This window comes from Daucus carota, chromosome 6, assembly GCF_001625215.2.
Source record: "Daucus carota subsp. sativus chromosome 6, DH1 v3.0, whole genome shotgun sequence".
In the NCBI taxonomy this organism is placed as follows: Eukaryota; Viridiplantae; Streptophyta; class Magnoliopsida; order Apiales; family Apiaceae; genus Daucus; species Daucus carota.
In genome coordinates, this window is record NC_030386.2 from 31,042,243 (window position 1) to 31,065,939 (window position 23,697).

Genomic DNA, 23,697 nt, shown 5'->3' on the forward strand with positions numbered 1-23,697 from the left:
CTTTAATAGAAGTAATGAACAATATCATCCATTCACTATATTGTATGCTATTCCATTTTCATGTTATAGACCATCAGCAATATTGCAAAAACATAAGCTCAATAAGCTGCAAGATAACCGTTCATGGATCCATTCAAAGATTTTAGTAATTGCAGTAAGATCCACAAGCTCAATAAGCTGTGATATAACTTTTTATGGATCCATTTAACGATTTCAGTGATTGCAGCAAGACCCAAAAGCTCAAGAAGCACAAAAATTATGCCAGATTATTTAGAAATAGAACTATAGAATTTAAGCTGAAGTAGAAGTATGCAACCATCGCAAAATTTGAAACTTTCAGGAGTGAATAACTTTTAAAAAATATGCTTTCAATTTGCATACAACAATGAAAACACAAAATCAGTAGTCTTGAAACATGAACTATGTGAGCAAGTAGCAACAGTAGAAAAGAATTTCAGGGAAGAAGCCAAATCAATCCTACCTAAGTTTGCACATTCTAGCAAATAAGAACATTACAACAAAATGTGCTATAGACTTATAAATAAGTGATTTTCATGTTGGCAAACATATTATGGACACTACACGATTGTGTGGACATGTCACAGAATTTCTACATTTCGACAAACCATATATTATTACTAATATTTAGACTAAATAATTTAGTAATTATCAAACACAATAGTCAAAACATACATGTGTCCAATGTACATATGCATTCAATAAATCTTAAGTTGATAAAACATACAGTAACAGCATATATCCAGTAACTCACAAATCCACAGAGAGGCAATGCACTACTGAAGACCCAAACGGAACACGAAGTACCACATCCGACCACAAAACCAATCCACTCAACCCCCCATCATCATCCTTCCAAACCTCAATCTCGGCACACATAATGTCCACCTCTTTCTTCCCCCCTTTTCTTTCCCACACCACACACAAGTTGCCATTTAAACTAGCCATTGTCGCCCCACACAAGAACTTTGGTAAACTCTTGTCCACCCCTCTCAACTCCTTCCACACATCTTTCTCCACATCATACCCCCTAATCTTCACACAACCCCACCCACCACCGCAGCCCGACCCCTCCACCCTAAATCAAGCCTTTTCGGGACACTCCTCCCCCATTCCCCTGTCCCCGCATCAAAAACAACCCCACCCCTATCCGCCATTGCGTAAATCCTCCCATCTAAAACACAACTAGCATGCATCCACTTATCCCTAATCTCAACAGGACTCTCCACCCCCTTCCAAACACCAACCCCGGGATCGAAAACCTCATTCCAATGACTCGATTTCACAAAATTATCCCCCACACAACCACCCATCACATAAATCTTCCCATTCACCACCCCCGCAGCAGCGAATTCCCTGCAAACCCTCATTTTAGCCCCAATCTCCCACTTGCCAAACCTACAATCAAAAACCCAGACATTGTTCAACGCAATCTCATTAACTGACCCCCCAATTACATAAAGTTTGAACCCCAACACAGCACAACAAGCCCCAACGGGCTGATTCTTGATTCCGGCAAGTGGGGTCAGCAAATAAGGCTGTTTAGCAACATGGGGTCTTTGATTTAGAGTGTACCAATTGAAAGACGAGTTGAGTCGGATGTTGAGGTGGAGAGATTGCTGAGTTGAATGGAGAAGGGAGCGAGTTGCGAAGAATTCGGGGGAGTGGAGAGTGGCATGGAAGGATTTAGAGATGAGAGAGAGGGAAGGATGGTGGGGCCTTTGGATCCGTGCAATGCATTGGAGGGAGATATGGTCTGGGAGGTTTGGGATGAGTCGTTGCTGTGGTGGATCGCTGCTGCTGCTGCTATTTGCGCTGCTTTTGTCATCCATTCATCCATCCCAGATCTAGTCCGGCCTTATTAGATGGACTCTTTGGAAAGGCCTTCAAAAATAAAGTCTTTTTTCACGTATTTTCACAGTTCAAGCTCAATAGGGAAAAAAATTAAATCTTTTAAATAAAATTTATATTTTAAATTTTATTCAAAAGAAGAAAAAATTATTAATTTTAACTATCAAGTAAATAATAGCTTACAAAATGTACCAAATGAAATATTTAGATCGATTTAAAAGGCTAATATATATTCACTCCATCTCATAATACAAATCTCTATTAAAAAATTGTGCATATTAAAAAAAATTAACATCAAATATAGTTTTTATATTTACCTACGTTAATTATCTAGATTTAACAAGAAATAGCCAAAATTTGATTAATAAACAAATATTTCTTATGAGTCGATTAATATACACGAGAAAGGTTCATTGCAGTGCTTCATGTAATTATTACGAAACGGCTATAGTTCAAAAAGAACTATTCTGTACTATATACATAAACATAGCTACAAAATTGATAGAATGTGGATACAGGTCTGAAATAATAAACCAATGTAGATATCAGGTAATTAGTATATTTATAATGATCATTTTCTACACTTAAAGTGATGTAGATTCCTGGGCTACGTTCTTGTTTGATGCCGCATTGGAAGCAACAGAAGTAGTCAATCTGGAAAGAAGGAAGATGGAAGCAGAGGAAATGAAGAGAGCTCCAGCAAAACAGGCCAGATCTAAACCAGTGATCAGAGGTATGCTCTTGAACTTCTCCATGACTCCTACTTGTAATATCATCATCAGTGCATGCCCTATTTTTGTCTTTGCCTGCGCTATCGATTTCATGCCGATCCATGTTGGCAGTTTCTGATTCAAATTATCAATCTTAGTCTCGGTTTTAATTCATAACATTCTGTAGTCTGTAGACAATGAATTAGCAAAAAAGAATAAAAATGTACTAATGGCATGATATACCTGGAGATGGAAAAGGCCAAAGAAATTTGATTCTGGAAGAACTGTGGATCCTTTTCCTTTGAAGTTAGTTCCCACAAACATTACATGCAATCCTGTGCCGAATATAAGCATTGCTGTTCCAACTAAATACATATCTGCAGCATTCACATAATTTATACATTACTCATCTCAGATTTGTTCATGTCAAAGTCTTATAAAGAAAACGGTAACTTCTGAGACGGGGGCGGGAAAATATGTGTACGTACCCATAGCTTCGATCAGTAGTTGTACCATATGATGACCATGATCTGAGCCTGACCCGTGAGAGAGAGCATGAAGATACTGCAAATATGACTCTATTATAATGAAGCAGCCCTGCAATTGATAGAAGAAAGAACATGAGGTTTTATGTATTTTGGTTCGAGGAAATTTATTTGCTAGGACCGTTAAAAACTAGAATATTTACCTCCAGAAAGCATAATACTGAACCAAGCAAAGTTCCTGCGACAGCCAACATCGTGAAGAACCTGCTGTTGATAACAACCTGCGTATATGCAGATCATAGAGCCTGTGAATATATGTGAAGAATCAAGGTTTCAATCATATATAATGCAAAAATTATGACAAACATAACTTTACTTATGATGTGTAAGAATTATAAAATTTTAAAGATATCATAAAATTTTATGTAAAGTTCAACAGAAGATGGAGAGACCTAGTTCACGACAGCAAGGGAAAGAACATAATGAAAAGCACCGACAAGACAGAATCTGTACAAGAAGAAAAAATGTTTCCGGAAATTTACATACCCTTTCAATTAACGTCTGAATATGCGTTCTCCATGTCCTTGGTCTAGAAGCAATCGCCTTCAAACCATGAAAAACCAAAGCACTAACATTTGCCAATATAAAAGCTAATTTTACTTCTTCAATCGTCTGTGTTTTGGCTGTAGATGCTCTGCCTGCAAGGGCAACCGACGCGTTTAGTGCCATTGCAGGCTTGTTTTCACCTTCTCCACCAACAGCACACTTCTCACCTCGAAAACCCATCTTGCTTAGAACACTAAAACTTGTGGATTCCATTGTTGTGGTTCTGGAGTTGAAAACATATGCTGTACCATGACTGTAAGCTCTATTATTCCCTAATAATCTGGTAATATTGGTGGCCATTTTTTTCAATATGTTAGAATTAGCCTTTTGTTGAAGAAAGACTAGTAAGTTTAGTTTGGAATGGTTGACAGGAGATTCGCAATGCGACGATATTTATACCTCTATAACACTTGCGGTTATTAGAGGAAGATTCGTGGCATATAAGCGCAGGGCATCAGTGTCCAACACAATACGAAACGAAACACAGCTCAAATTCAACTTAATTATCAACATTTCAAAAATTAACACTCGAAACCTTGATTTACAGTATATTAAATTTTTATCAAAACATAAAGACAACATAAAATGTGTCATTTAGCGGGGTGGGCTTTAATTCAGCTGCTTTCTTTCCTGGAGTTTGATCTTTCTTGTTGAAGAGGTTGGTGCGAAATCTTGGGTTGATTTTTGACACATGAGGAATTGAGTTTGGTCGAGAAGTAATGTGAGCCGGACACGTGTAGAGGGTGCCTTTTTGCGGACTTGTACTGGTCAGCTATTTGGAAGGGTTTGTAGAGATCTACAGAGGTGTGGAAAGTATGCAAACATGTTATATTCCCTTTTGTATCACACTTGGATGCCGTTTTCTCTTTGAGTTTCTGAGAAACTGGAAATGAAAAATGACCGTCCACTTGCATATACAGAGGACAAGGATGTTCCAGAAATAGGAAACAAGGTCGTGTTACGTCTCGTTCCGATATTAAGTACTCCTAATTTAAGAAGTGTGTCTGTGGGCATACTATAAACACAAAATTTGATAATTTTTTTTTGTTTTGATTGACTTGCCATTTTTAATAATTTTGAACCACATACATTTACAACAATCATATCAATCAAAAATTTCAAAATCAATGATTTTAGTGTTTAGTATGTGTATATGGGCACACACTACACACTAAACAAAATCTTTAAGAAAATGTTAATCAAAAATTGTACTGAACTAATTTGAGTTGTGTGAATATGTCTATCAATCAAAATTAAAAAAATTGTTTTCAAAAAATAAAAGGACAAGTCTCTTTCCCGATAAAAAGAAGAGACTGTATTGCGGGGCGATGTTGGGAAAATTCTTTTTACAAAAAGATACTACCTCCATTCCAAAATAAAAGTCACTTTGACTTTGTGTACGTATTTTGAGGTGTAAAAAAAGCGTAATTTTACACATTATTTTTAAAATTTCTTTTTCTGAATAAAAATAGAGATGTTAAATTTTTATTCAGAAAAAGAAAATTTCAAAAATAATGTGTGGAAGTATGTTTTTTTTACACCTCAAAATACGTGCACAAAGTCAAAGCGACTATTATTTTGGAATGGAGGGAGTACGTTACAAAGGAACGGAAGAAGGATATTGCTTCATAATAGTGATTAAACTATCTTTTCATTATAATTATAATTTGTTATAGTTCAACTTATACCTTTTAGGCTTTTACAAATCGTTAAGATAGCATTAGAGAACACGTTGTAAAAGAGTATTGGAAAACAATATGGAATTGCATCTAAAATCAGTAGTTTTTTCACCCAAGCTAAGTAACAATTACTAACAAACTTCGGCAGAAGACCATCGACCAGATTCGCAGTAGTAACGAAAGATCCGAAACTTCTGTTGATAGAGGAATTTGGTGAATCAACAAACGTGAGGTTCGTTGACGGACTTAGGTGTTTCACGGTGATTATATGACGGAAATCCGCTGTGGGCGGTGGTTTTAGATGTTTGAGGGTGGCTGAGATCAAGGGAATATATTTCTGCTCTCGTTCTCACAACTCTCGATATATCCCCTTGATGTGCCTACGTACCCCTTTATATAGGGGATCAAGCCGTACGTAGTTCTATAGAACCAGGAGTCCTAGTTTGATCAGGACTAGGCCTCTTGGGGATAAGACCAACCGTGGGTCGGAGACTTATCACTTAGAGTTCTACTCCAGTTAGAAGTAAGCCATGAGACGACTACCTTAGAATCCTAGTCCAAGTACATCACGGATACGGCATCATCTCCACTACGAGAGATGACACTAACCGCTACTCTTTCGTAGCATGGAGGAGACATTGGATAGAGCCGTGACCACTTCCTTGAGGCGTAGCGACGCGTCCTTACCCCTTGGCGAAGGTTCTCACTAAGAGGTAAGACAATTGAGGAGCCAAGTTACACGATCGTCCCAGTCCCCCAATGAGGGCTAACTCACCAGAATACAGGACCCGGACATATGATCGGCCTTCATGTTACCCCTGAGGGCCTTCTACAACCATGATCACCCCAGGCCCCCGCACGAGGACAACCCGGCAGATAGCAGGACTGGGGATTATAGATCACGCCCGGACGTAACCCGGGAACTACCAGATGAGCCTGATAACTACCAGATGAGCTCTGGCACTAATCTTCATATCCCTCGGAAGGGTAAGCCTTCGTATCCCTCGGAAGGGTCGTCATCGAGACTCACTCATCCTTACACACACACATTCACCTGTAGGCGCGACCATGGAGGGCGCGCCCTTCATCTTCATCACTTGCCTCTCTTCACACTTCTAACATGGTACACCTGTTCCTGAAACATAGGGCCGCGCCCCACGAGATCACCCCATGGAGGGCGCGCCCTCCCTCATCACCCTTCTATATTCTTCAGACAAATTACACATGCTTCTCAGACAAAAGGCCGCGCCCCACGGGACTGCTCCGTGAAGGTCGCGCCCTCTCCCCTTAACTAAGACTCAAAAACGGTCATAACAAGTACTCCCCAGATTTTGTAGATATTATAGATGTCTAGGAAATCTTCATAACCCTCTTCAATGCTTTCCAAGCTTAATCACTACCGCAAGGGCGCGCCCTCGACGAACGGCGCGACCTTCGTTTTTAAATGAATTTGAACGGTTTCTGACCGTTGCGAATGGACAGCTGTCCTTCACACTATAAATACCCTTCAATCTCCCTCATTTCGCCATTTCATCATCTCTCTCCTCTCGACGGCGGCCAGCGGCGATTTTCAAGTTTCAACCGGCGATTCACTATTCCTCGGCCACTTTTGCCGATTTTCCTCAAGCGAATCGACTCCCCAGTCATTAAGGTACATTTTCATTACCTCCTTGTAGGATTCCACCATGTATTTAGTTAGATCTAGCACTTTGTCTCTTCATCTTCCACTATGTTCTTCGTGTTCTTGATGCCGTGTATATGTATATATATATATGTACGTAGATTAATTTCACGTTTGATCCATAATCACTTAGGGACAACGAAACAACATCTGTTTGTTTCATTTTATTAAGAATGCCGAGGGCGCGGCCTCCATCTAGGGCGCGCCTTCCTTGCACCTTTTATCAAGCCAGTCACCCTCACAATAATTTTCACCCAACTGTCCTACCAGCCAAGGGAAGCGCCCTTAAGCGAAAGGCGCGACCCGGAGGGATGCGTCCGAACCATATTCATCTACACCCTTTACTCAATCCTTTCATCCCTTCCATTTATTAACCTGAAGGGCGCGCCCTCATGTTTCCTTTCTTTTTCTTTTCAGCTGGCAGACGAGGGCGCGTCTCCACCTTTTCACCCGTTTCGAGACTTCTTGAGCCGTATTGGCATTTCGGTCTCACCCCCCGAAGTTTTTCCCCCTTCTCCTCCAAGAAGCCCACAAAGGGTTCCTCAGGAATTCTTAGATAAGATCAACAGGCAAATAGCAGAAGGCACCTTCTGCTCAGATATGGACTCCTCCTCTCCACAGCCTCAGGATGCTACTCAAGCCCAGCCATCCAGCCATTGGGCGCGCCCTGCCGACTACGATTCTGAGATCGAGTCGTGGTTCGATGATGTCCCTGCAGGTCCCCAAGCTGACAGAACGACAGAGGCCGCGCCCTCCGGGACAGCTGAAGCCGCGCCCTCCAGGCCGGATAAAGTGAAAAGCATTGTGATCGAGGATTCTCCTCACTCCCCTTCCGACTCTTCAGCTCATGAGGAGAGCTCTTCTGAATCTGAGGGCGCGCCCGAGGAAGGTTTTAGTGAATTTGTCATCACTTCCCCTGACAGTTCCCCCGAGCCGTATGAGCATCCCAAGATCGAAGAGTGGGAAGAGGATATAGATTGGAAGGCTTTGCCTGACAATGAAACATTATCCCCCAGGGCCGTGGAAGCCATCAAAAGAAGGGCTGGCAAAATGTCTTGTGTGGACCAAGATTCCCTCATTTCTTGGGATGAACTTGAGTGGCTACAGGACTATTACCATATGCAGGGAAAGTCTGTGGTTCCTAAGGAGGGAATGCGTCCTCACAGATTCGACAAGGAAAACATCAGGATTCCGAGGATGGTCACCACCCTCAGACATGTCCCCTTGGGTGTGACCGCGCCCTTGCCCCAGTATTATGTTGACATATGCGACTGGTTCAAGGTCGCGCCCATTCAGCTGTCGCCCAACTCCTACATGTTGGCCGCTGGACTTTATATTCTTTTCGATAAAGTGGGCTTGGGCGCGCCCTCCATGAGGGAGGTGAGCTATTTCTTCAGGTTGGCTCAAAGCCAGCCTGGTTATTTCTACCTGGTCGTTCAACACGAGCATAACAAAAAGGGGCTTTCCGAGGGGAGGAACTCACATGTAAAGAAATGGAAAGATACCTTTCTTTACACTTACAACACCACTCGGGTTACAACTCAGTTCAACCCTAACCCAGGTAAGCTTCTCTAACACCCCTGGCCGGTGGGCGCGCCTTACTGTTAACACCGAGGGCGCGCCCTCTTCCTTCTTTGTACTTAGGATTCCTGACACCCATCTTTACTTTTCTAGTTTACCACGAGAAGATTTCCCTCACAAAGGCAGAAGCTGCTCGTGTTAACAAAGTATTCGAACTTCCATCCTCAGAGCGAAACATCCCCTCCGTAGTAACGGAAGCAAATCTGATAAAGATTAAATTACTGCCTGAGGAAGTGGGGACCAAAGTTGGGTGGAAAAGGTTCATAGATGGACGCCCCGTTGGTGAAAAGCAAAAGGGTGTTAAGAGAAAAAGGTCTGAGTCTAGTGACTCAGAGGGCGATGATGATGATGATGATGGTAAGCCAAGGCCGCGCCCTTTCATGAGGGCGCGCCCTCTTAATCTTTAATTTAGCCATTATTTGTTGTCATGCTGCATTGTCATGTCCATACTCCATGCATTATTATCATATTGCTCCTATAAGATTGTTATAATGTATTCAATTTTGATCCTTTACTGAAGGGCGCGCCTTTCTTTGCATTGCCCGTAGTTCAGTTTTATCCTTGTTTTCCTTTCACGCATCTGCATGATCCGTCTTTGTTTACTCAACTTCGTTTATATATAGGAGGGCGCGCCCTGTACCCTTCATGAATATGTCAGGTTCTAACTCTTGCCCTGTCTCTATTTCATACAGATATGCCACGTCCAAGTTTCCTGGGCAAGAAGGGTGCTGAGGCTCATCCCTCAGACAAGGCCGCGGCCTCGGTCTCCAAGCAGCCACAGGAGAAGGCCGCGCCTTCCACCATGGTCCGGACTGCTCTAGAGGTTCATGATGCTCCCTCTACCGAGCAGCAACAACCGGCCAAGAGGAAGAGGCAGTTGACCAAGGGCGCGTCCTCTGCGAGCAAATCGGCGCGCCTCTTTGCCGACATGGGTGACACCTATGTCGAGGATAAGGAGCTCGATCAATGGAGAGCCAAACCTCAGGAGGAGAAGGACACTTTCCTGCTAAAGGGCGCGGCCGAGTTCCTCGTTCACCTCCACGACAGGGAGGAACGTCGACTGGAGGACGCGGCCTCCCTGAAGAAGGCTGAGGAGAATCTCTCTAAGTTGAGGGAGGATTTCAAATCTCAGAGGGAGGATTTGAAGAAGGCACAGGATGGGTGGAGAAGCTGTCAGAAGCTGTTGAAAGAAGAAAGGGCGCGCCTTGAGCCCCTTCAAAAAGAGGTCGAGAGCTTAAAGAAGTCCAATGAGGATTTAGCCGCTGCTAACCAGGAACTTAAAGACAAGCAAGCCTCCCTCACAGCTGCGGAGGTCACAAAGATCGAGGGCGCGGCCTTCGATGACGGGGTTAACAACTATGTTGCCACCTTCATTGCGGGCGCGCCCTCCTTCGACTGGGGCTCCCACTTCGGTTCTGGGATGGCCAAATGGGTGGAAGAGTTCAAGGTCGAGCAGCCAGAGCTTATCGCTACTAAAAAGACTCTCATCGAGGAGACCTTGGCTAAGGAGGCTTCTACCAATACTGCGGTTGATGAACAGGCGCGCCCTCAGGATGGTGTTCCTAAGGACGCGACCGATAACCAAGCTGTCTGATTATTCCAAGTCGTTGACTTAGTCTTAATTTGAACAGATTTTGAGGAGCGGGCCCTCCTTTGATGCCCTGCAACTTGTATTTAACTAACTTTTGTCTGCAACTTACTTAAGTTACCCGAGGGACGCGCCCTCTGGCAATTTACCGTTAATCTGCTTTTTTACTTATGCTGTCAATGTCTTTCTATCATCAGTAATAATGCTTATATATGCTGTGTTTGTCTTCTCATTCTTTAGTTATGTGGCACAAGGGCGCGCCCTTATGCTGCATTATCTTTTTTAAGGAAGACATTGCTCTTTTCAAGCCATAGCCGAATATAATTTCTTGAAGGGGGCGCGGCCTCCCTCTAGTTGAGGTCGTGGCCTTATAAATTTCTTCAAGCTTTGTCTCACTTTTATAAATATCTTGCCTTATCAATATCTGAGGCTGATAAATTTATAAAATCTCTATTGTTCATTTATGCCTATTACTTCGAGTAACAAACTTTCACCTCAGAACCTGTGATTTAGACGGATGGCGCGGCCTCCCTTTTATTAGGGGCGCGCCCACCTTTGGAAGTACGCTCTTTATCGCCCTTCTGACACAAGTTCTTTTGCTAACACCGGTAGGGGGCGCGCCCTCCACCTGCCTTGGGACCTTTTTAAGGCTTGCATCATTATTAGTAAGGGCGCGGCTCAGAAGCCATCTCAACCATAATGTTCACAAACAAGCATTCAACACAATCTTTTTGTGGAAAATAGATTGGCTCTAGGCCTTTATTAAGATGGCTGAAACATAACATGGCCTTGGGCCCATACCTAAATACGATAGAAATAATGCGCTCGAGTACGAAACCGTACCCGTCCCAAGGGGCTATCAACCCCAAGGGGACATAAAAGACTTAGCAAGAAACCTTAGCTAGGAGAGAGCGTATATGCACCACCACTCCCCTAGACTAGGGGTGACATTAATGTCATGGCTAGTCTATGCAGCCTTTGGCTACTGGTAGTATTTCTTGAGATGTTCCGCGTTCCAGGGACGCGGAACAGGCTTCCCATCAAGGTCTTCCAATCTATAGGTTCCCTTCCATAGTATCACCTTCACCCTGTAGGGACCTTCCCAGTTGGCACCGAAGACCCCATGCAAGGGGTTCTTGTTGTTGAGCACAACTTTCCTGAGGACGAGGTCCCCTACTTGGAATGGGTGAGCCTTCACCTTGCTGTTGTAATACCTCGCTGTTCGTTGCTGATATGCAGCTAATCGTATCTGCGAGGTAGCTCTGATCTCTTCAATCATATCCAAGTAGAGTCTTTGGTTGACGTCGTTGTCTTGTTTCTCAAAGTAGTCTCGCCTGAACGACCCTGCTCCAACCTCTATTGGAACCATGGCTTCACATCCGTAGGTCAACACAAATGGCGACTCCCCAGTCGTAGTCCTAGGAGTCGTGTTGTAAGACCATAGCACCATGGGGAGTTCCTCCGGCCAGCTTCCCTTGCTATCTTCCAGCTTAGTCTTCAAGGTGTGTTTGATGATTTTATTCACCGCCTCCGTCTGCCCGTTGCTCTGAGGATGGTATACTGCTGCAAAATCCTTCTTGATTCCAAGGTCATCACAGAGGCCTCTCAATTCCTTGCTGTCGAATTGCTTTCCATTGTCCGAGATCAGCTTGTAAGGGATTCCAAACCTGCAAACAATAGAGTTAAAAACAAAATCCTTAATCTTTTTGGCTGTGATGGTGGCTAAGGGTGCGGCCTCCGCCCACTTGGTAAAGTAATCCACAGCTACCACCGCGTACTTCACACCCCCCTTGGCTTTAGGGAGTTCCCCAATCAAGTCTATCCCCCACATGGCAAAAGGCCAAGGACTGGTCATGCTGGTCAAGGATGTCGCTGGGTTATGGGTGAAGTTGGCAAACCGTTGGCACTTATCACACGCTCTGGCGAAATTGAAGGCGTCACTCCTTAAGGTAGGCCAGTAGTATCCTTGCCTTAAAATCTTCATAGCTAATGAGTTACCTCCCGAGTGGTTCCCACATATGCCTTCATGGACCTCTCTCAGTACATAGGTGCACTCATCACCGTCTATACACTTCAACAATGGCTGGTTGAAGCCCCTCTTATATAGTTTGCCGTCATACTCGACATACCTGGCTGCCTTATACCTCAGTCTCCGTGCTTCGGCTTTGTCTTCGGGTAACTTTCCTTCCTTAATGAAATCCCATATCGGTGTCATCCATGTTTGATGCCTGACGCCGTCTCCTACCTTCATAACATTTAGTTCCGGGATGCTAGGCACCTCTTGGACTTCCAACCGAATCACCCCTAACAAGGAAGCTTCTTTTTGAGATCCCAATTTTGCCAAGGCGTCGGCGTCTCCGTTGAACTCTCTAGGTACCTTGTTGACTTGTACTTCCTCAAATTGGTCTAGCAACCTCTGGACGCATTGGAGGTACATAGCTGTCTTGGGCCCCTTGGCTTGGTACCCCCCTTTTATATGCTCTACCACCAGCATTGAGTCAAGCTTTACCACAAGTCTTCTGACTTTCATCTCGAGGGCTAGCTTTAAGCCTCCCACTAATGCCTCATATTCTGCGTCGTTATTAGATAGTTGGAAGGTGAAGTGGATTGCGTTCAAGAGCCTGTGTCCCTCGGGGCTTACCAATACTATGCCAGCACCTGCTCCGTCATTATTCACAGCGCCGTCGGTGTGCACCGTCCACCATAGTTCGGGGATATCTTCTTTCGGGGCGTCCGGTTGTGGAGGTAGGTCTGGGTCATATTTGATTAGCAGGCCAGAGTTCTCTCCATCTTCCGGAAACTCTAAAATGAAATCCGCCAGGGCTTGACCTTTGATGGCGGTACGCGGTCTGTAGTCAATGTCGAATTGTCCTAATTCAATCGCCCACTTCATCATCCTGCCTGTTACCTCTGGTTTGTGCATGATTTGACGAAGGGGGTACGCGGTCCGTACTTCTACCTTATGCGCTTGGAAGTAGGGTCGCAGCTTTCGGGACGCATGTACCAAAGCGTACACCAACTTTTCCATACTTGTGTAGCGAGTCTCTGCGTCCAACAACCTTTTACTCACATAATAGACTGGGGACTGACCATCCGCGTCCTCCTTCACCAAAACGGCACTGATGGAGTAGTCTGAGACAGCTAGGTAGAGTACGAGCGTCTCTCCTTCATCTGGTTTGGCTAAGAGAGGTGGCTCGCCTAAGTGTTTTTTGATTTTCACAAAAGCGCTTTCACATTCTACCGTCCATTCAAAATCCTTGGATGCGCCCTTCACGGCCTTGAAGAACTCTTTGCATTTTTCGGAAGACTTTGATACAAACCTGTTCAGAGCGGCGATCCTTCCGGTTAGGCTTTGGACCTGTTTAATATTGGTTGGAGACTTCATCTCTAACAAAGCTTTGATTTTCGCGGGATTGGCCTCGATACCTCTGTGATTCACCATGAAACCAAGAAACTTCCCTGATTCTACTCCGAAGACACACTTTTGAGGGTTGAGCTTCATCCTGTACTTCCTTAGGATTTCGAACATGTCAGACAAATGGGACACATGATCATTGGCTTTCTTGGATTTGACCAACATGTCGTCGACGTACACCTCCATGGTCTTTCCGATTTGGTCCTTGAACATCATGTTTACAAGCCTTTGGTAGGTCGCGCCCGCGTTGATGAGTCCAAATGGCATGCCAATATAACAATATAAACCTCTGTCCGTAATGAATGAGGTGTGTTCCTGGTCAGGCTCGTACATGGGGATCTGGTTATAACCCGAGTATGCATCCATGAAACTAAGGAGAGCATGACCGGCCGTTGAGTCTACCAGCTGATCAATCCTAGGCAGTGGAAAGCTATCTTTAGGACATGCCTTGTTAAGGTCTGTGAAGTCTATGCAGGTACGCCATTTCCCGTTGGGTTTCTTCACTAGTACAGGGTTTGCTAACCACGTTGGATAGAACGACTCTTTTACTAGTCCTGCTTTCATGAGACGGTCTACCTCTTCCTGGAGGGCCTCGGCTCTTTCCCCGCTTATGGGTCTACGCTTCTGTCTAATACCTTTTTTGGTGGGGTCGATGTTGAGATGGTGACACATAACAGCCGGATCAATCCCGATCATGTCTTCATGACTCCAAGCGAACACATCAAGGTTGGCCTTTAGGAATTCTGTCAGCTTGGTCCTTACCTCAGAACTTAGTTTCGACCCTATCTTGAGGACCTTGTCGTTACTCCCCGGTGTAACCTGTATCTCGACTGTGTCCTCAGCTGGTCCCGTGTTTTGCACGGGCATAGGTAACCTAGGGTCTAGATCAAAATCAAATTGTTGGGGGTTTGTCTTGTGCTCTGGGGGTGCATCCTTGGGTGTTCCTTTAATTGGTACGGGGTCATCCAGTTCCATCACTACCTCTGCCTTGTCTATCTTCCGGATTTTGGCGGGGGGTGTGACCTCTACCTCTGCGACTTGCTCTCCACATTCTCCCACCTTTGACTCATGTATGAGGGGTAGTTTATCTTCGAAGTGGATGCGTTCTTCGGATGGTAAGGGTGAGGGCGCGCCCTCCGTATCACTTTCCGGGTATTGTATGAAGTATATGGCGTGGACTGAGTGGAGTTCTTCGTGAGGTCTCACTCCTCTCTTTTCTTGGAAATTTTTGAGTGATCGGCCATAGCAATCGCGAGACTCGTACTGAGACCCCTTCACGCACCCAACCCCTCCGGGAGTGGGAAACTTCAAGGTGAGATGATAGATGGAGGTGACTATCCTCATGTCTTTCAAGAGAGGGCGCCCCATTAGTGCATTATGAGCTGATGGGTGGTCGATGATCACGAATTCAGATATCTGTGTGGCCGCCCGTGGGGCTTCTCCCAATGTTACGGGTAGGCGGATGGTTCCTTTAGCCTTGATGGCCTCTCCTCCAAAGCCATAGATGTAGAGATTCTCTACTGTCATGTCCTTATCTGGTAGTCCCATCTTCTTGTAAGTGTCGTAGTAGAGGATGTTAACCGAACTTCCATTATCCACGAATACCCGGTGAACGTTCATAGTGGCGATGCGCATGGCGACCACCAGGGCATCGTTGTGGGGATGGTGTACCCATCTAGCATCGTCCTCTGTGAACGTGATGTCCATGGTCTCTCCTTTGAAGACTCTCGGGGCCCTAGCTGACAAGTGGTTTACATTGGTAAGGGGGTAGTCCCTTGCCTCCTTGGCGTACCTCTCCATTGCCTTTCGACTACCTCCACCTATGTACGGGCCTCCGAATATGCTCCTAATGCTACCTTCCCTCACAAATTGGGTATCGCTCTGCTTCTCATCATCTTTATTTTCGGGTGACCTCCCGCGGGTGCGCCTTTCCGGTGGGTGATCCATTCTATATTTCTTCACCCATTCCGTTAAGTAACCTGCCCTGAGTAACTCCTCGATCTCCTCTTTAAGGTGTCTACAGTCCGCGGTGTTGTGTCCGGCTGATTCGTGGAAGTCACAGTACTTCTTCTTGTCTTTTGCAACATTATAGGGAATAGGCTGCGGCTTCCGAAAAGGGGCCTTATCTTTGCTTACCGCATAGATGTGCTCGGCTGACGCCACGAGAGGGGTGTACGTGCCTGGTTGTCTTGGGGGACTCCAATTCCTTCTATCACTAGCCATGTGTACCCTTGCTGGGGAACGTCCACGCCCTTTTGGTTCCGGGCTAGGTGTGTGTTCCTTTCTCTTACCTCGCGATTTAGCGATTTCTTTCTGATTTTCGGCGAGTGACTGCTCTACCTTCTTGAAGGACTCGGCTGCTGCGTATAGCTCAGACAGGTTAGACGGGTCTTTCCCCTGTAGGTGCTTCCAGAAATCAGTACCGACCTTTAAACCGGCGATAAGGAAATTTTTCAAGGTCTCATCTGACGCTCCCGTAACACCCATAGACTCCTGGTTGAACCTTTTGAAGTATGCGGTTAGAGATTCGTTATCGCGTTGCTTGACGTTGGCTAAGGTGGTGACCGGTGGGGAGTACTTGGTCGCGGCTTGGAACTGCATCATGAACATTCGCTGCATGTCTACCCAAGAAGAGATCACTCCTTCCCCTAATTTCTGAAACCATTGCTGAGCGCTTTCCCTCAGACTTGCCGCGAGGAACCTACACCTGACGAGGTCTGGGATTTGATACAAGTCCATTTCGATGTTGAACCTGATTAAGAATTCCCGGGGGTCCGAATTGCCATGGTATCGAAGGTCTGCATTCACATGTCTGAACCCTGTTGGGAGTTGGGCGTCACGAACTGCAGCGGTGAATGGTGAAGGGATGTTTGGTACGGCGGTGGAATGTCCAGCTTGTAGGAGGGCAAGTAGTTTCTTAAGGTCTTCTCCGTTGATGGCTCCAAGTCCAGGGATGGTTTGTGTAGCCGTTTGGGTAGTAATGGGTGTAACCGTTGTGCCGGTATTATTAGCTAGGGTAGTGATAGGTGTGGCCACAGTATTAGTGTTGCCGCCTGGGGTTTGAGCGATGGTCGTAGCAAGGGTCGTCTGCGTACCAGTGGGTGTTTGTTGTTGGGTTGCAGTGGCCTGTTGGTTGGTCATGATGGGAGTGGTTTGCTGAGTATCAGTGATGATGGGAATAGTTTGCTGAGCATTGGCTTGAGGGTTGGTGCCCGTATGATCGTGAGGAGTGGTTTGATTGGTCACGCCTGTCTGACCATTAGGTGTAGTTTGTTGAGGATTGGTTTGATGGGTTGCGCCCGTGTTGCCATTGAGGGGGCGCGACCTCCTTCGACCTAACTGGTTTGGCGTGTGCTGGCTAGACTCGCTCTGCGAAGGGAGGTATTCAATTATGGGTGGTCCGCGACCTCTCCCTCCGATTGATGTGTGGTCTCTGCCTCTACCTCTTACTCCCCGGTAGGTTCTGCCGACGCCGGTGTCGCGCCTTTGCTCTGAGGGCACGCCTTGGGTCCCCTGGCGTTCTCGCTGTTCCTCTCCCGCCAAATGCACAATCAGGGCTAAGCTGTCTGGTGTGATCCCAAGTCTTTCTGCCAAGGGTCGGGCGTTGGTGTTCTGATTTCCTCTTCCTTGCCCCGACCTTCCTGGCTGAGTTGGTGGTATGGAGACGGTCAAGGGCGCGCCCTGGGTATCATGAGCCCCGTGGTTGACGGTTGTTCCTTGGGGATGATTAGCGCCGGGAGTTGCATCTCCATACTCCAACATTCGAGGTGTAGGGCGTCTGAAACGTCTGCGTCCTCTTCTATCATGGCTCCTAGACTGGTGAGGACGTCGGGGTGCGAGTTCTTCCAGGACGGACTCCAGGGCATTCAACCTTGTGTTGTACCTTGCTTGATTTTGTTCCATTCGGTGAAGGGTGCTAAGAAGCTCCGTATTACTGACCACAACCGGAGGAGGGTTGTTAGGCAAGGTGCGGGGGTCTTCAATGTGCACCGGTGAGTACGGTTCTACTGGTTCGTCTTCAACGTAGTACTCTCCTTCATACAAATCATCGTCGTGGTTTGCCATCTCTTCCTCTTTGAGATTTCACCTGGTTCCCCTCCTTCTAGCGCCAATTTGTTGATAGAGGAATTTGGTGAATCAACAAACGTGAGGTTCGTTGACGGACTTAGGTGTTTCACGGTGATTATATGACGGAAATCCGCTGTGGGCGGTGGTTTTAGATGTTTGAGGGTGGCTGAGATCAAGGGAATATATTTCTGCTCTCGTTCTCACAACTCTCGATATATCCCCTTGATGTGCCTACGTACCCCTTTATATAGGGGATCAAGCCGTACGTAGTTCTATAGAACCAGGAGTCCTAGTTTGATCAGGACTAGGCCTCTTGGGGATAAGACCAACCGTGGGTCGGAGACTTATCACTTAGAGTTCTACTCCAGTTAGAAGTAAGCCATGAGACGACTACCTTAGAATCCTAGTCCAAGTACATCACGGATACGGCATCATCTCCACTACGAGAGATGACACTAACCGCTACTCTTTCGTAGCATGGAGGAGACATTGGATAGAGCCGTGACCACTTCCTTGAGGCGTAGCGACGCGTCCTTACCCCTTGGCGAAGGTTCTCACTAAGAGGTAAGACAATTGAGGAGCCAAGTTACACGATCGTCCCAGTCCCCCAATGAGGGCTAACTCACCAGAATACAGGACCCGGACATATGATCGGCCTTCATGTTACCCCTGAGGGCCTTCTACAACCATGATCACCCCAGGCCCCCGCACGAGGACAACCCGGCAGATAGCAGGACTGGGGATTATAGATCACGCCCGGACGTAACCCGGGAACTACCAGATGAGCCTGATAACTACCAGATGAGCTCTGGCACTAATCTTCATATCCCTCGGAAGGGTAAGCCTTCGTATCCCTCGGAAGGGTCGTCATCGAGACTCACTCATCCTTACACACACACATTCACCTGTAGGCGCGACCATGGAGGGCGCGCCCTTCATCTTCATCACTTGCCTCTCTTCACACTTCTAACATGGTACACCTGTTCCTGAAACATAGGGCCGCGCCCCACGAGATCACCCCATGGAGGGCGCGCCCTCCCTCATCACCCTTCTATATTCTTCAGACAAATTACACATGCTTCTCAGACAAAAGGCCGCGCCCCACGGGACTGCTCCGTGAAGGTCGCGCCCTCTCCCCTTAACTAAGACTCAAAAACGGTCATAACAACTTCTAAAAGAGCTTCACTAGAGGCTTCATCTCACTCTCCTCTCCATCCAAGACTTGCTCCCATCTCTTTCAAGGTATCTCTTCGTTTTTTGATTTGTTACTTTCATTTTCTGATTTATTTGAGTGGAATTGTGAAAAGGTGTTTGGCTTTAATCTTGTTTGTTTGTGGGTATTTGTTTGTTTTTTAATCCTTGTGTTTTGTTTGGTTTTTGGTGTTTTTGGCGATTTTTCGTGTTACAAATGAGACGCTTCGTTGTTCGCTTCGCATACGACGAGGCAACTTGACCGATAGCATAGCGGTGCTGGCTGATGGTGGCGGTGACAGCGGTTTTGGGACGGAATCCAGTTTCAGAAAGAAAAGCGCTAATTGTGCCTTAATTGAGGGCGTAAATTGTGCCTCCTAATTGAGGGCGTAAATTATGCCTCTTGGGCGTAAATTGTGCCTCTTTATTGAAGGCGTTAATTGTGCCTTATTTGATGGCCTTGATTGTGTCTTAATTAAGGACATTAATATTTTATTATTATGCCTTGATTAAGAGCTTGATTGTCTCAACCATGAGTTATCATGATTGTGGGAATATTTTGAAATAATCTGTTAAATATATCGACTTATATTATTCTTGTTTCTGTTGTTTTAATTTTCAGGATTCTTGGAAGAAGACCGGTTTTTCTTTTCGGACATTAAAGTTTTATTGTCTAAATTTACCCGGTTATCTTGCATGTCCGACGGTTGGATAATAAACTTTCTTGAATTGCCGATTCTCGTTGAGATTTATTTTCATTTTCAAAAAAAAAATAAAAAAAATAGTAGTTTCAAAGAAACCCTGATGTTGTTAGAAGAAATCTAAACTTGTCTTTGTCTATTAGAGCAAGTCCAATGGAGGTGTGAAAGTAGATGCTATTGCTATAATATAGCACCCAAGCACAAAACTCTAACTCCAATGGGATGCTAAACTTGAATGTAAAATAGCAAAATGCTATACTTGGTTCTAAATATAGAACCAAGTATAGATGGTGCTATAATTGCCACATAAACATGCAAGTGACAAAATACATTAATAAAGTAATAGTGACAAATATAGTTATGTACTTTAAGATTATGTAATGAGAATATAGCTTTATTTGGATATTTTTGGTTATATTTTACATTTATCATTGGATCATAAGTTCTATTTTAGCATCAAAAATCACTTTTTGGTTTCAAATTATATACTTATATATAATAAGCGTAAGGGAGATAATTTGGTCGCATGGTCCTCTGGTCCAAAATATTATCATCCGTTGGATCTTATATTGAACAAATAAGCACCGTTAGATTGGAAAATTAACTTCTGTTCTACAAGGCAACTGATATCACCTTGCATATTTATAATTCCTTTTCTGAATCCAAAACAAATTCTGTCTTTCACGTGTATATGATTTTTTTAATCCCAAATAAATATTTTCTACCAGTTTTATTCGTAGAATCATATGAATCTCACCGTCACAATTTTTTTATAATATATTTTAAAATTAATAAGCCGGATTTATGTGATTAGCAAATACAAAAACTTTTTCTTAATCCAAAATAGATTCTGCCTTCTTATTGCATGTTTATGATTCCTTTTCTTAATTCAAAAACAAATTATGTTTATCAACTTTAATTTAGAACCATATAAATTTTTTGAAAAATATTTAAATCACAACAAATTATGTTTATCAATTTTAATTTAGAACCATATAAATTTTTTGGAAAATATTTAAATCACATTATATATTTTTTTATTTTTTTGTAACCTAGGAACCCGCAACCACTACCCTTCGGATCACGCAATAGCGTTAATCCACCCTTTGGGAGTCGAACCTGTGACCAAGAGGATACATGTCCTCTCTTTAACCAGCTAAACCAACCCTTACGGGCTATTTAAATCACACTATAATAATTCTAATATAAAATACATTTATAAATATAATCTAATAAGAGTTGGCAATAACGTATTCCACTCAAAATATATTAAAATTTGATAAAAAAAATTTAATACTTTGGCAGGATACATACGAGAAAAAAAATGGCTTCATTACAATAGTTTATTTGAAACCATTAATGGCCTTGATGATGTATTTACCACAGTTCTAACTTATAAACAAATTATAATTTCGAATTTTATTTTATTGAAAATTTTAATTTATTATTTATAAATTAAATTTCTTCACACCATTTAAAATATATTTAAGAAATTTATAAATAATTAAAAAGCTCCCGTGCCTTGCACGGGCTATAAGCTAGTATATATAATAAGCGTAAGGGAGATAATTTGGTCGCATGGTCCTATTGTCCAAAAGCTTATCATCCGTTGGATCATATATTGAACAAATAAGCACCGTTAGATTAGAACAAAATTAACTTCTGTTCTATAAGGAAACTGACAGCTTACTTGCATGTTTATAATTCCTTCTCAGAGTCCAAAACAAATTCTGTCTTTCATGAGTTTATAATTTTTTTTAATTCAAAATAAATATTTCCTACCAGTTTCATTTGTAGAATCATATAAACTGCACCGTCACAATTTTTATATAATATATTTTATAATTAATAAGCCGGATTTATGTGAGGAACGAATACAAATTTTTTTTCTTAATCCAAAACAGATTCTACCTTCTTATTGCATGTTTATGATTCCTTTTTTTAATTCAAAACAAATTATGTTTATCAATTTTATTCAAGAAACATATAAATTTTTTGAAAAATATTTAAATCACATTATAATAATTCTAATATAAAATATATTTATAAATATAATCTAATAGAAGTTGGCGTCACATATTCTACTCAAAATAGATTAAAATTTGATAGAAAGAATTTAATACTTTGGCATGATACATACGAGAAAAGAAATAACTTGATTACAATAGTTTATTTGAAGTTATTAATGGCTATGATGGTGTATTTACAACAATTCTAATTTACAAACAAATCATAATTTTAAATTTTATTTTATTGAAAATTTTAATTTATTATTTATAAGCTAAATATTTTCACACAATTTAAAATCTATACTATACTATAATAAGCCAACATGGGTATAATTTGTAGTCCAAGGTTTTAGTTATATTTTTTGGTTTGGTACTCTCCTTTTGGTACTACAACTCTACAAGTCTACAAATGTGGAGTCTATTAATATTATAAACAGTTTCAAATACTAAAAACACTCATAACAATACATTATCATATAATATTTCATTAAAAAAATTATAATGATGTTATAAATAAAATTATAAATATATAATTTTGAATATCTTTTTTTAACAAGAACCTTCATATGACTCTTTTTAACTTTAACGTGTTCTATTTCAATATAACCATTACATAACTCTTTCTACGACCGGCTATGTTTGGAAAAGATTAGAATTTCTGATTTTTTTTTATTTTTAAATCTACGTGTACTAAATTCTGATTAAATATACTAAAATCCTAACATATATATATATATATATATATATATATATATATATATATATATATATATATATATATGATTTTGATGGTAATTAATCCGCATAATTATGGAAGTACAATTAACAAAATCGTATGATTAATGTATGCATAATGCGTATTTTTAAAATATAATATACTACCCTTAGAGTTTAAACAGGGAAGAATACCAGTATGTATGTATAGCATATAGACCACAAGATCAAAAGAGAATCAATGGTAGAGATCATGGTCTCTCAGGTCTCTCGCTACTCCCCGGTCTCTTTTGAACCTCTCCCTATATATATATATATATATATATATATATATATATATATATATATATATATATATAGAGTGGAGATCTTTGGGGTACTAGATTTTGTGAGAAATTGGAGTCCTTAAGATCCACCATTAGATTAAAAAAAGATCCTGTGGTTGAGATTTAATCCAGTAAAATCAATTTTAATTAATAAAAAAACTATAGAATCAGTTTTAAAAAATTTAAACGCTAATTCAAAGCTAAATCCCGCATCATCCGCTCAAAACTTCCTCCGTTATCACCGGGGCTTGTTTTTCGCTGTGATCATACAAAGGTGCGGGACTTGCCGGACTGATTTAAACAACTGAGGTGTGCGCTGCAGGATGTACCTAAGTTACAGCATTCTACTTTGTTTGTTCTTCACTTTTGTTTACATGCCGGATTTTCGATCTCGATCATCTCAGATTTGCAGTACGGTGGCACCGTACTTCAATGGGTCACCATATATTTTGCTCCTCCAGACAATCGAGGGGAGTTTATTGATTTTGGGGTTTATTAAGAAATTGTTTGGGAGGGTGTGAGTTTAATTGGCACTCTAAGCAACTATAATCTGATTTAGAGTAATTCGACTATCAATTGCGAAACGGTTAATGAGTTTCTGTTAGTTCAGTACATTTGAGTTTGGGAACATCTTGGTGTTTAGTTTCTTATTTTGTGGACATCTGGGTATTTTGTAATTGGAGTTGTATGTGCACAGTACAAAGTTTAATCCTGTGTATGTTCTGCACTTGTGATTGCAGCATGTGTAGTGTCCTTTGATGAGCACGAGTTGCGTCCTAGTGTCCTGCATTTGTTTGTTGGGGGGTTTATTTTTTGTCCCACACCTTACTTTGAAGCAAATGATATGCAGTACTTGCTTGTATCATGATTCTGATCAGACATCACATTAACGTGCGGCAAATGAATACCGTCCTGCGACTGAATTATTTTTTCGTACCTCCAAACAGATGGATGAAGGGGTGAAAACAAATTATAAGGGGATAGAAGGAATGCAAGACACGATTGCAGTTTGAATTCCTGAAAAATCTCATCTTGTTGTAATCTCCGCATGACTCGCGCTGTCCGCACAGACAG

General features: G+C 42.7%; 2 protein-coding genes and 1 pseudogene across 2 annotated transcripts; all 3 read right to left on the reverse strand.

The window, feature by feature from the left end:
* Positions 1-644: 644 nt before the first annotated feature.
* On the reverse strand, positions 645-1,902 carry LOC108224656 (F-box/kelch-repeat protein SKIP6-like; annotated as a pseudogene).
* A 361-nt stretch (positions 1,903-2,263) lies between these two features.
* Positions 2,264-4,777, reverse strand: LOC108226592 (uncharacterized). Its single transcript, XM_017401574.2, has 5 exons — positions 3,611-4,777; positions 3,268-3,345; positions 3,068-3,176; positions 2,823-2,956; positions 2,264-2,714 (listed from the first exon to the last, which is right to left on the reverse strand). The coding sequence occupies exons 1-5, from the start codon at positions 3,968-3,970 to the stop codon at positions 2,454-2,456; spliced, it is 942 nt and encodes a 313-aa protein (XP_017257063.1). The 5' UTR covers positions 3,971-4,777; the 3' UTR covers positions 2,264-2,453.
* A 4,798-nt stretch (positions 4,778-9,575) lies between these two features.
* LOC108226231 (uncharacterized) lies at positions 9,576-21,441 on the reverse strand. Its single transcript, XM_064079054.1, has one exon. The coding sequence runs from the start codon at positions 17,677-17,679 to the stop codon at positions 11,182-11,184; it is 6,498 nt and encodes a 2,165-aa protein (XP_063935124.1). The 5' UTR covers positions 17,680-21,441; the 3' UTR covers positions 9,576-11,181.
* Between the last annotated feature and the right edge of the window lie 2,256 nt (positions 21,442-23,697).

Excerpts from the sequence above, each read along its gene's own strand:
- LOC108226231 (XM_064079054.1), bottom strand. The coding sequence starts at position 17,679 with ATGGCAAACCACGACGATGATTTGTATGAAGGAGAGTACTACGTTGAA.
- LOC108226592 (XM_017401574.2), bottom strand. The coding sequence starts at position 3,970 with ATGGCCACCAATATTACCAGATTATTAGGGAATAATAGAGCTTACAGT. Across the intron at positions 3,346-3,610 it reads TTCAGACGTTAATTGAAAGG|GTTGTTATCAACAGCAGGTT; the intron begins GTATGTAAATTT and ends GCATATACGCAG. Across the intron at positions 2,715-2,822 it reads TTGGCCTTTTCCATCTCCAG|AAACTGCCAACATGGATCGG; the intron begins GTATATCATGCC and ends AATTTGAATCAG.